Consider the following 13,537-nt stretch of genomic DNA (forward strand, 5'->3'; position numbering starts at 1 on the left):
AAAGCTTCGGGTAAAACCTGTCCCCACTGATGAGGGCCCAACCTCCGTGTCCTCAATGCCATTTCCACAGCCTTCCAGACAATTGCATTAAATCGCTCGACATCTCCGTTCCCCTGGGGATTATATGGAGTAGTCCGGCTGGCCGCGATGTCCCGTTCTAGAAGGAAGGTCTTCACCTCCTGAGACATAAACGCAGCACACCTGTCAGAATGGATGAAAGCCGGATATCCATACAGTAGAAACAGCTGGCGCAAGCATCGGAGGACCATCGTGGATGACATGTCAGAGCAGGGGAACGCAAAGGGAAATCATGAATACTCGTCTACAATCGTGAGCACATAGTGATGTGGCCCCGACGGAGGTAGAGGTCCCTTAAAATAAATTCCCAATCTCTCCCAAGGATGGCCGGCTTGAATCAAAGTCCCCATTGGCGGTTTGTAGAAACGTGGCTTCAATTCAGCACACACCGAACATGTATGGCATAATCGTCGGACATCATCCACCGAGAAAGGCAAGTTACGGCATCAAACAAAATGAGTAAGACGCGTCACCCCCAGGTGGCATAGAGATTCATGAATGACTCGCAGATCGTTGGACGTCATACCCGTGCAGACCGGTCTAGACAGCGCATCGGCTGCCAAATTGTCACGACCCGGGCGATAGATAATCTTATGGCAATAATCTGCCAACTCAATCCATCATCTCGATATCTTCTCATTCTTAATGCGCTGAGCGTGCCGATAGTCATACATAAAAGCCACAGACTGTTGATCGGTCATTAATTGAAACTGTTTGCCGAAAAGAAAATGCCGCCATCGCCTAATTGCCTCAACGATAGCATACGCCTCCTTTTCGATAGCAGAGTGTCTTCGTTCACTGACGGTCAAGGTGCACGAGAAGAAGGCCACCGGCTTCCCCCCTGGGTGAGCGTCGCTGTGATTGCGTAATCTGAGGTGTCTGTCAGGACCAGGAATGGTATTGTCTCATCAATGGAGGTCACGCAGGCGCCTGCTATGTCTGCCTTCAATTGTTGAAAGGTGACCTTGGCACTCATCATTCGAGGAAAAGCCTTACAATCTACAAGAAGCCGAATCTTTTCTGAGTAGCCTTGCACCCACCATGAATAATGAGCAAATAGCGCCAAGAGGCGACGCAAAGATGCACGATTACAAGGAGCCGCCATGTCGAGCAAAGGCCGAAGTCGCTCGGCATCCGGCTTTATCTCGCCCCTGGTCACCCTGCACCCGAGAAGATCTATCGTCTTGACCGCATATTTACATTTTTCCTCATTGAAGGTCAAATTGTACTGTTGCGCTACCCACAATAATCGTCGCAAGTTACAATCATGGTTCTCTTGATCGTGGCCGCAAACCGTCACATTATCAACAAACACAAAAATGTCTTTCAATTGCTCTTTAGCAATAATATCATCCATGGCACGCTGAAAGCAAGTTACAACGTTTGTTACACCGAAAGGGATGCGACGAAATTGATATAGCCATTGGCCGGATTCGAACCCAGTATAGGGCCTGTCAGGCTCACGTATCGGTATCTGATGATACGCGCTTCTAAGATCCAAGGTGCTGAATACTCGGTACTTAGCCACATCCCGTACCATATCATCCATTCTGGGCAATGGATATGCGTCAAGCTGTGTGAATATATGAATAGTTTGAGAATAATCCAACACCATGCACTTCCGATGATTAGCCGTATGCACCACCAGCACCTGGGCTCTCCACGGAGAACTACTCGGCTCTATAATGCCCTCCCGTAGCAAGCAAACGTTTAGTCTCATCGGCAATGAACTGTGTGTCAGCGCGTGTGTATCGTCTAGACTTTACGGTTTGTGGTTTGCAATCGGCAGTCAAACTGGGAAATAGAGCAGGTGGCTCAATAGCCATTTCAGCCAGACCGCAGACAGAAAGAGTATCCTCTCCTTCTCCGAATTGCATCTCCAATCGGCCATGTCTATGCAAAAAATCATGTCCTAGAAGCACATCGGCGCATAAATTTGGCATTATCATAAGTTTTACATCAGGATACACAACATCATTCACAACCAAATTAACTATGCACATTCCCTTTGTGCATGTCCATAGGCCCACAGAGGCAATATAGATCCGCCACGTAGCCTGGCTGATCGACCATCCGTGGCGCTTGACCAAAGCTTGACTGACATAGCTCGCACTGCTGCCCGTGTCTATCAGCACATCATCAGCTTTTCCCTCGACGAGCACCGGAAGCAAGGCGCTGGCGAGACTGCGAGACAGCGTTGGCTCCACGGAGCTGGAAGCACGTGAAGTGTTGGTTCCCGCGAGGGTCGTACGTCGCATTTTCATCGAGTGACAAGCCTTCGCAAAGTGTCCTTTTTTCTCACAAGTATGACACATTGCTTCACGAGCAGGGTGAAGAGCACGTGAGTGGCGACGATTCCTGCAGAAGTAACACTTTGCATTGTCATTGGAGGAGGTAGCGACCGCAGTACTCAGAGCATCCTCTTCAAGAGCCAGTAGTGCGTCGGTCGGTCCTGGAGAAGCCGCAGCGCTCACAGGAGATCTTTCGGGAATAGGTATCGGCTCCGTGTGAGCCTCGGCAGTGGCTCCCGCTGTTATGTAAGGGCGGCCGTATGCCTCCGAGCGAGTCTGCGCGAGCTGCAGGATGCGAGCTTGATCGTATGCTTCCTGGAGAGTCTTCTCGAGCAATCTTAGCCGTATTGCTGGTGACACTAGGCCAGTCACAAAGGCTCACGCATTAAATCATCAGTTATCTCCGCTGCCGTCCGAGCCTCAACCATACAGTCCTTGCCAATTCTTTTCAATTCCTGAAGAAACTGTTCTAGAGGCTCTGAGTGGTCTTGTCGTCGTGTAGCGAGCATATGTCTCGCGTACATGACGCTCCAAGGTTTTATGTATATTTCTCTCAGATCATCCACAGCGGTCTCGTAAGTCTCACAGTGTAAAATATAGTCGAACACAGTGTTGGAGACATGGCAGGTGAGTACTGAGAGATTCTGTTCCCCGGTAATCTCCGGCACAGCAGCAATATAATTCACCAGCGCACGATGCCAGTGAGCCCACTGGTTCGCGGCGTCTGTCGCCGGGGGGTCTCCGCAGAACTCCTTGAGTCTAAGTACCTTGTCCATGGAACTCGAGCGAAGGAGGTGATTACAATAAAATGTGATGTATTTAAATCACAAACTCTTCAAAGATAATGAGATTTATTGTAATCAATCCTCCACATCACCTACAAAAGAATAATAACAGATTTAGTATGCGTTCATACAATATGCCCAATGTAAAGCAAGCCATATGAAAGATGCCTCAATTTAACTTACCAGCTCAAATTCAGTCACAAGTAGGATGTAATCCCCTCGCTCTCGAGCCAACCTTCCTATGGGCACATCTTACCGCTAGAGAGGGAACTACAACAACAGATCTTCGCCTTTATTTCTTCACAATTACCGTGAGATAACGAGAAGGAGGAAGCACACACGAAGCTTTGAAAATTATGTGAATACATCACAGATGATTCACGAAATAGAGGTGCGGATTAGAAACCATCACTCAAACTAATCACATGTAAATTACATACACAGCAATGACAAATATAGATCGCGACTCACACACCTGGTGTATGTAAAGTCGGGGTACTTTTTTAAAAATAATTAATTATTTCTCTTACAACTGAATGAAAAATATATTTTTTTACAGAAATATTTGTCACCACCTTCACCGCGACCAACAGACATTAGGCCGAGAAAATATATTTCTGGTTCCTGGTCAGCGCGCGCATCGATTTTGACCCGGCACGTCAACAATTTTTTTTTTTTTTTAAATTTCCAACTGTACCAACAACAGCGCGCGCCGTCTATATAATATAGAGCACATCATAAATTATAGAGCACATTAAACATAAACAATGCCGCGCCGCCTCAAGTATTCACGTATACTTGAGGCGGCGCCGAGACGATATAATTGCAATTAAGTGAGCCATGACGTCATGTTCTCGCCGAAAACGCGATTTCGAGCATGAGGAGCCATATTATGTATGCATGGTGCCGGGCCGGCGCGCTATTTCGGGAAATACGGGTCTCTGAGGGTCGCCATTGGTATCGACGTTCGCGCACGGTTCTCCCCTACAAAACTACGTTTAGCTTGTCTAAATCCAAACAGCCGTTCCAAAGATATGAGTCGTTTTGTGTGCCGTGCCGTCATGAATCCAATCGGCTGGATATTGTCATTTATTGAAACAAAGACGTTCTTTGTCGGGTTCATGTGAAGCAACCAGAAGGCCTAGAGAGCTGCGGGCTACACGATGACGTTTACAGCGTCAGAATCGATTCAGCGGTTCGGCGGATAAATGAATACATGTGATCAATTTTCGCTGTGACGTCACCACGTGATTCTGAAATACGTGTCCTGCGTAAATACGAATCCATTGTTTTGAAAATAAACATCGTCTCGCGGTTCGTCCAGGATATCTCTACAAGCACAAGGCCCACAAAGTCAGGAGTGGTCTTAAAATTTGTGCATTTATTCACACTACACGAGGACCTTTACGTCGTCGAAATCCGACTGGTGGTTCGGGAGATAAATGAAGAAATGTGTTCCTTTTACGTTATGACGTCACCACGTGCACGTGTCATCCCGTGCACGTGTCATCCCATGCACGAACAGCTTTCCAGCGGGTGTAGTCATTTGCGCATGCGCGGTTTTTTCAGCGTTGAAGTCATTCAGACCACTTGCGCATGCGCAGTGTTGACGCGATCGACGCATTGGAATGTTTGCCGGTACGGCGAGGCGATCTTGAGAACGAAATGGCAGTCTATCATATGGAGAAAAGGAGGCAAAGGAGGAAAAGGTAATGCGAAACTCCAACAATGGACCTCATTTCTGTATTTACCGATGTAGACAGACATTCTCCTGCCTGGCGGACATCTGATCACGGTAACGTGTTTCCAAGCTTTTGTTTTGTTCCCGGATAACTTAAACATGAATCTACTTTTACACGAATCTACACGGGGGTTAAGAAACGAATCAGCATAACAGAAAAGCAACACAATTCTCAAAAATGGCGGCAAGCTTTCCTGATGATGAAAAAAACGGAACCCTCCATATGGATTGTTACAAAAATATGGAGTTCCGTACTATACACAAAGAATTAAGTTAAGCACCCCTACACAACGAATTAAGGTAAGCACCCCCTAATATATATTCTTTGTGTATATGTATACATTGGCATATATTCTAAGGTATGTGAGATCAAATAATGATTGGTATGACATTAGCAATTATCCATTGATGAAATGCAGATGAGTGCACTCATCTGTGACGCCCATCGCTCGTGCAGCACGTGTTATCATCCACGTGGTCGTGATTTTCTGTAAATGCACTATCATCACGGGTTATTGCAAGTCACGCCTGAGCTCGTGTGGGGGTTACATGGTCATTTTCTCGTAATGGTGGCTCGTAGACGGTTGTCGGACGGAGAACGATGGCGGATAATAGGCATGATCGAGTCCGGAATGTCCAGAAAAGCTGTAGCTCGAACGTTTGGTTACCACCATTCGGTGATCAGTCGGTTGGTGCAGAAACACCAGGAAACGGATGCGGTGAAGGACCGCCCAAGGTCTGGAAGACCTCGCGTGACAACAGTCCGCCAAGATAGAGCGCTTTTGAGACTGGTGCGACGATATCCCTTCGCCTCGAGCCATTTCCTGAAGGACAACTGGCTGCCCAACAGAAGGCTATGTCACCGTACCGTGAGGAACCGCCTGAAATCGGCCGGTTTAAGGTCAAGACGAGTGATCAAGCGTCCAAGGCTACTCGAACGACATCAGAGGGAGCGTTTGGCATGGTGCCTAGCGCGACGTGGATGGAACATCCGGTCTTGGAGGCGAGTTCATTGGTCGGATGAAAGCCGGTTCTTGCTGTACGTGACAGATGGGCGTGTTCGGGTGTGGCGCCACAAAAACACCGCGTATGCACCTAAAAACATTCAACCAACGGTACCCTTTGGTGGTGGCTCGATTATGGTCTGGGGATGCTTCTCCCATGACTGTAAGTTGGACCTGATAACTGTGCGAGGTAACCTCAACGGAGAGCGATATGCCGAGGAAATCCTGAATACCACCGTAATCCCGCACTTCGATGACCACACCCTCGCCAGCAGACCCATCTTCATGGATGACAACGCCAGGCCTCACGGTGCGAGACGCGTCCGAGCCTTGCTGGAGCAAGGCGCTGTGACAACCATCCCCTGGCCTGCGTACAGTCCTGACCTGAACCCCCTCGAGCACGTTTGGGACATGTTGGGACGACAAATTGCGAAGATGGTCCCTCCAATAGCCAATCTGGATGAATTGGAACGTGCATTACATCGGGAATGGAACAACCTGCCACAGCAACGCATACGACGGCTTACAGGGTCTATGAGACGTAGGGTTGAGTCAGTGATCCGATCACGTGGGTCCTACACACGTTATTGACGCAAAGATCGCTAGAGGTCTTCTCAGAACAATGACTGTACGTTAGAAAACATAAACGTCATCCACACTGTCCGTGATGGACCTATAGCTCCATACTTAAATTGAGGTGCAAATATGCCTAAAATTCCCAAAAAATTTCACCTTAAATTATTCAGAATAAAATATTGAAAACGGCATGATTGTTATGTTATTATGTGACCATAATATCACTTCTCCAGAAAATATAGCAATATCATGGGTATATTACACTGTTTTGACGACAACAAACTTGTAATGTGCGAGGTTGTAAAAAAACGGGGGGGGTGCTTAACTTAATTCTTTGTGTATATATGGAAGGAGGCATATATTACAAAAATATATTACATATATATTATATTACAAAATATTACAAAAATATTACAACTTCCATATATTACAAAAATTACAACCTAAAACCTATGGCCGAATGTTTTAGGTTGTAATTAAAAAAAAATACTGGGGGTTCAAGGTGGGGGAAGGAACACAATTCTCCTTAATTAAATGTGTATCTATCGGCAAAAGAATGACGCTAGTATTACAAGTCATAATCAATATGCTAGGTAGACATCATAAAGATGGAGGAATTAACCAATTCATAACGACGGGTTGTTTAGAAGAGTTAATATAATTCGTGATCTCAAACAATGCCCCCATTTCCTCTTCCATAGTTAGATAGTAGGTCCATAGTTCTGTAGCTGCACTTAATGTGTAAAAAACAGACTGCTCTTTAAAAAAAACAAGACAAAAGACAAGGGTGGGAATATTTGCAAAATTTAGCACATTCTCAAGAGCAATTTTCTGTTTTCTTTCAATTGGATGTCCATGTCCCATGACCGGAAAAAGACCGGTGGCAATTGATCTGCTTTGACATTGTATCACCACTTTGACTTCCTTACAGGTTTTCAGTTTGGGGTTTCATTTGTGTCAGATTTGTGACAAAGTGTTTGGTGGTTCAATAATCGACTTACCACAATGTGTGCCTCTGTCACCAAACTAATCATCAACATCAATGTCGTGTGCCTGGTTTGTCATTACCTGTTTGCACAGAAATGGTGGAAGGAATGCTTTCAGTGCCATTGCACAGGGAAGAGATGGACACAGAGTAGTTTGAATCAGGTGAAAGTCCTGTGATTGTTAGTTCCTTGTTCGTTGTGGTATGGTTTTGAATTTCTTTTCCAGAAGAGAACAAAGACACAAAGCTGAGGTGTGTGTTGTTGAGGTCATTTGGTACAGTCCAATTGAGGGTCACTGATGTCATGTTATATGAGAACATTTCTAGTTGAGCAGGAATACAGCCATCTGTGAATGTGGTAGAGAGGGATGGGGTTGGGGTAAACACTGTGGTTTGCAGTTGAACGACAAAGTGAAATGATTTTTACGAGACAATTCACGTTTTACTGGAGAACGAATATCAAGGCAGAAACAACTAGAATGGCACTCGGTGTAGAAGATACCTCTGGCCAGGCTGAACAGTTAACGTTTTGTATCCCAATGATCGGCCATATCTGGATACTGACCCGAAGCAAAACCTAAACGGCTTGTTCTTGGTGCCAAATCAACTCATCCACAAAGTTTTGTCATAATCCGTCCACAACTTTTTGAGATGTGCTGTATATCGTTTCTGGCCCGATCACTAAATGGTGAAGAATAACATTAAAAAAATTATCTTATCCGGCTCTGGATTCAGATCTTCACCGAAAACGAATCGCTTCTTCCTGGTCACACACCCAACCTGCCCACCAAGTTAGGTCCAAATCCGTCCACAACCTTTTTGAGATATCGTGCGATATATCGGTTTTAGCGCGAGCACTCAATAGCGAAGAATCACTTTTAAAAATTCTCTGATCTGGATCTAGATTCCAACCTTCACCTATATTAAATCAATTGTTCCTTGTCACACACCAAACCTGTCCACCAAGTCTTGTTCAAATCCGTCCACAGCTTTTTGAGAAGTCGTGCTGTCGGCCAATAATTCGTTTTTAGACCAAGCACTCAATAGGGAAGAATCATTTTTTTTAATTCTCTGATCTGAATCGAGATTCCAATCTTCACCAATATTAAATCAATTTTTCCTTGTCACACACCAAACCTGTCCACCAAGTTTCGTTCAAATCCGTCCACAGCGTTTTGAGATGTCGTGCTATCGGCCTATATATTGTTCTTGCCCTATCTCTCTGAGATGAAGAATCACTTAAAATTCTCGGATCCACATCAGGATCTTCAGCAAAATTGAATCAATTCTTCCTCGTCACATACCAAACCCTCCACCAAACTTCATCTGAATCCATATACAACTTTTTGAGATATCATGGTCACAGACAGACAGTCAAACTGACAAACAGACAGAGGTGAAAACATAAAACCTTCGATGGTGGAGGTCATAATTAAGTTACAATGTAAATAAAGTTAATAATCTAGAGTCAACAAAATGTCATGCAAAAACAAGTTATACCTTGTGCTGATAATGTGATATTGAAACCTCGTCGGGTGATAATCTCATCAGTGTGAAAAAATATCCGCATGAAGTTGGAGCTTGAGGTGATGATTCGTCCAATATTGTGAGGTTGGCACATTGTGATCTCTCGCTGCATTGTGTTTGTGTAGGCCACACTCAACCAATCATATGGGCAATTATAAGGATCTTCCAGATCCAGGTTCACCACAGTCAGCACCACAACATGTCCATCGGGTGCCCTCACATCCCAAACACAGTCCATGTTGTTTTCATAGGAGAAAGGGAATCCGGGAGAGACGAGTGAACCTTCTGCCAAAAGGTTTCCTCCACATGACTCTGCATGGAAAATTATCCAGCATTATCAACCAAGAAAGATGTTGTTGAAGAAACGTTAAATACTAGCTGAAGTACCCGGCGTTGGGAGGGGAGGGGTGCGGGGAGGGAGGGGTTGGTTTGACAGGCCCCCCGTTTTGAGGGGAGGGAGGGAGAAGGGAAGGAGGAAAAATTTACCAGTGCAAAGAGTGTTTTAACTTCAGTGTTTCCCAGGTAAAAACTGAAATTGTAATACCCTCTGCCACCATCACCAGGTGGTGCTGCACGGTACACGTTTACATCGACAATTTACGTTCCTCCCCTGGCCTCCACACCTCCATATGACGCCACGGCCACGTAGCCAATGTAACCCCTCCCCCCCCGACAAAGTTGTATTTGTATTTGTGCCCCGAGTAAAGTGTATAAGCGTCTTTCGCTGGAGTACCCGGCGTTGCTAAGGCGAAAAATAAACATTAACAGATTTAAAATGAGGGCAAATATAATGTAAAAGCAATTACATCCAAATCAGATTCCATGACAAATGTCAAATAAACATTTTACCTTTTTGTTGAATATTTGCTGGTGAATGTGGCGTTGGTCACGTTTCTTTGTTAAGTTTGATGACTTAAAGGAAGAAGAAGAAGAAGACTTACCACCAACTTCAACCTCTTCCAGAGTTGTTTGATTGAATCTGAATTGTTTGATGTCATTAAATAAAAAGGCTTCGGCACTATGGAGCGATTTTTTTTAACCCCCCCCCCAAAAAATCGACCTTTTTCAGTGTGGTAAATACCATACTGTAATCAGAAACACTGTGGATACTGTAAATAATCATAAATATATAATAAATACTGTAAATAATTATAATAAATAATAAATACTGTAAATACTGCCCCAGTATTTTTATTCTCTGTGTGGTAAATAATGTACTGGTGTCACCTTCGTAGTGGAATGAAATGCCGTTCGTTGAATATGTGCTGGTGAATGTGCCGTTGATCACGTTTCTCAGTTCAGGTTGATGACGTTCAGGAAGAAGAAGAAGACCTACCACCAACTTGAACTGCTTCCAGAATTGTTTGATTGAATCCGATTTGTTTGATTTGTTTGTGTTGAAATGTCTGGTAATTGTTTTGTATTTATTTATGTGCATGTGTACTTGTATATAACTGTCAATAATATAAAAGGTATAGGCACGATCGAGCAATTTTTTTAATCCCCCCAACAATCGCCCCTTTTGTCGAAAAACACTCCCTGGCACTCACTGACAAACCCCTAAAAGTTTCACGAAGATCGGTTCAGCGATTTGGGGAAAATGGTGACACAGAGACAGACACACACACACACAAAAGGCTCTCTTGTAGTATCGATGAATATGAATGAATAATGAATGATCGTTTTGAGGCCATTTTTCCCCGCTTGAGCGGTTAGCATTGCGGGCCCCATGACAATCATGGTTCCCTGTTTGAGGCAATGTTTTTTATGGCTGGATGACCTTCCTGACGCCAAATGAAACTGAATATTTTGATGAATGAAACTGAATATTTTGATGAATGAAACTGAACATTTTGATGAATGAAACTGAATATTTTGATGAATGAAACTGAATATTTTGATGAATGAAACTGAACATTTTGATGAATGAAACTGAATATTTTGATGAATGAAACTGAATATTTTGATGAATGAAACTGAATATTTTGACGAATGAAACTGAATATTTTGACGAATGAAACTGAATATTTTGATGAATGAAACTGAATATTTTGATGAATGAAACTGAATATTTTGATGAATGAAACTGAATATTTTGATGAATGAAACTGAATATTTTGATGAATGAAACTGAATATTTTGAACAACAAATGTGTTGTCTTTAACATGAACAATCATTCTGCAAATGTCAAAAATTCAGAATCCAAATTTGAAAGAATGAAGTACAAATTATATGGATGTATCTAGAAAGGGGATTTTGAATGTTTTTGAACAAACCACATGATAGTGAAGAATCACCAAGGTTTATATATTTTTGAAAATAAAACGATTGAATTATTGATAAAGGTCATAATCAAATGAATTGAGTGAAACACATGATGGGCCAATAGAAAGGGAACGATTCAGAAAGCTCTTCTATATTCTTCGATTATATTCTAAGCAATGCTTGAAGATCACATCTTTCGTAAAATAGATCAAATTGAACAATACCTGAGGTGAAAGTAATTGTTGCAGGAAGGCTGGATTTGTTGTTGAAGGAGGAAAATACAGTCAATGTGTAATTCCCTCCAGGGGTAAGACTCGTGATGTTAATTTCTGTACCCTGTACACTTCTGGTATTCATCGAGTATTCATGATACCAAATCACGTGATAGGTATAGCTGTCTTTGTTGGGATCGTTTGGTACTGTCCATCTCACAAATGCAAAACCAACATCCTGTTCAACCACCTCGAGATTCATTGGAGGTGAAGGACCTGCAAAATGGAGTGACATCGTGCTTTCATGACCATCTTGACTTGTGTATTATGTGTCACGTGATACTTCGCTCTTAACCAATGAGATTGCATATAAATGAAACAGCTGCAAAAATGGCCTTTGGAGGCTCAGGTGGTGGATGAAAATACCCTGAGGACAATCCCCAGGTCAGACTTGACCTGCTTGCCAAATTTGGTTGTTGTCAGCCCAGCAGTCTTTGCAAAAAACACGAACAAACAGACAGACAACCCGATTAATTTTATTTATTAGATGTCACATTTTTAGAGAGCAAATTTCAATATTTTGAAAAAGAGGAACTGAGTCCAATGTAATGGCACAAATACCGAGAGCAATGGAACTGCTTTGAATGACACGCATCGCCTTTGACAGATTGGAAGCATGGAATATTGTTTTTTTACGTCATATTTTCAAGGAGAACCTCAAGGGATATTGAACATTTCTGTGCACCACGTGTCAACAAATCTAAACATCAACATCAATGTCGTGTGCCTGGTTTGTCATTACCTGTTTGCACAGAAATGGTGGAAGGAATGCTTTCAGTGCCATTGCACAGGTAAGAGATGGCCACAGAGTAGCTTGAACCAGGTGAAAGTCCTGTGATCGTTAGTTCCTTGTTCGTTGTGGTGTGGTTTTGAATTTCTTTTCCAAAAGAGAACAAAAACACAAAGCTGAGGTGTGTGTTGTTGAGGTCATTTGGTACAATCCACCTGAGGGTCACTGATGTTGTGTTATATGAGAACATTTCTAGTTGAGCAGGAATACAGCCATCTGTGAATGTGGTAGAGAGGGATGGGGTTGGGGTAAACACTGTTGTTTGCAGTTGAACGACAAAGTGAAATGATTTTTACAAGACAATTCACGTTTTACTGGAGAACGAATATCAAGGCAGAAACAACGAGAATGGCACTCGGTACAGAAGATACCTCTGGCCAGGCTGAACAGTTAACGTTTTGTATCCCAATGATCGGCCATATCTGGATACTGACCCGAAGCAAAACCTAATCGGCTTGTTCTTGTTGCCAAATCAACTCATCCACCTCGTTTTGTCATAATCCGTCCACAACTTTTAGAGATGTCGTGCTGTATATCGTTTCTGGCCGGATCACTAAGTGGTGAAGAATAACATTTAAAAAATTATCTTATCCGGCTCTGGATTCGGATCTTCACCGAAAACGAATCGCTTCTTCCTGGTCACACACCCAACCTGCCCACCAAGTTAGGTCCAAATCCGTCCACAAATTTTTGAGATATCGTGCGATATATCGGTTTTATCGCGAGCACTCAATAGCGAAGAATCATTTTTTTAAATTCTCTGATCTGGATCTAGATTCCAATCTTCACCAATATTAAATCAATTGTTCCTTGTCACACACCAAACCTGTCCTCCAAGTCTTGTTCAAATCCGTCCACAGCTTTTTGAGATATCGTGCTATCGGCCGATAATTCGTTTTTAGGCCAAGCAATCAATAGGGAAGAATCTTTTTTTTAAATTCTCTGATCTGGATCTGGATTCCAATCTTCACCAATATTAAATCAATTTTTCCTTGTCACACACCAAACCTGTCCACCAAGTCTCGTTCAAATCCGTCCACAGCGTTTTGAGATGTCGTGCTATCGGCCTATATATTGTTCTTGCCCTATCTCTCTAAGGTGAAGAATCACTTAAAAATCTCGGATCCACATCAGGATCTTCAGCAAAATTGAATCAATTCTTCCTTGTCACATACCAAACCCTCCAACAAACTTCATCTGAATCCATATACAACTTTTTGAG

At 43.3% G+C, this 13,537-nt stretch overlaps 1 protein-coding gene across 1 annotated transcript in view; it reads right to left on the reverse strand.

The window, feature by feature from the left end:
- LOC137424489 (cubilin-like) overlaps nucleotides 1-9,285 on the reverse strand; it is a 425,110-nt gene extending 415,825 nt beyond the window's left edge. Inside the window, exon 1 of the mRNA XM_078775514.1 lies at nucleotides 8,961-9,285. Coding sequence (XP_078631640.1) covers nucleotides 8,961-9,225 — 265 coding nt within the window. The 5' untranslated portion in view covers nucleotides 9,226-9,285. The remainder of the gene's footprint in view (nucleotides 1-8,960) is intronic.
- Nucleotides 9,286-13,537: the final 4,252 nt, after the last annotated feature.

The sequence above is a fragment of the Myxine glutinosa genome, chromosome 4 (genome assembly GCF_964187855.1).
Source record: "Myxine glutinosa chromosome 4, kmMyxGlut1.1, whole genome shotgun sequence".
Taxonomy (NCBI): domain Eukaryota; kingdom Metazoa; phylum Chordata; class Myxini; order Myxiniformes; family Myxinidae; genus Myxine; species Myxine glutinosa.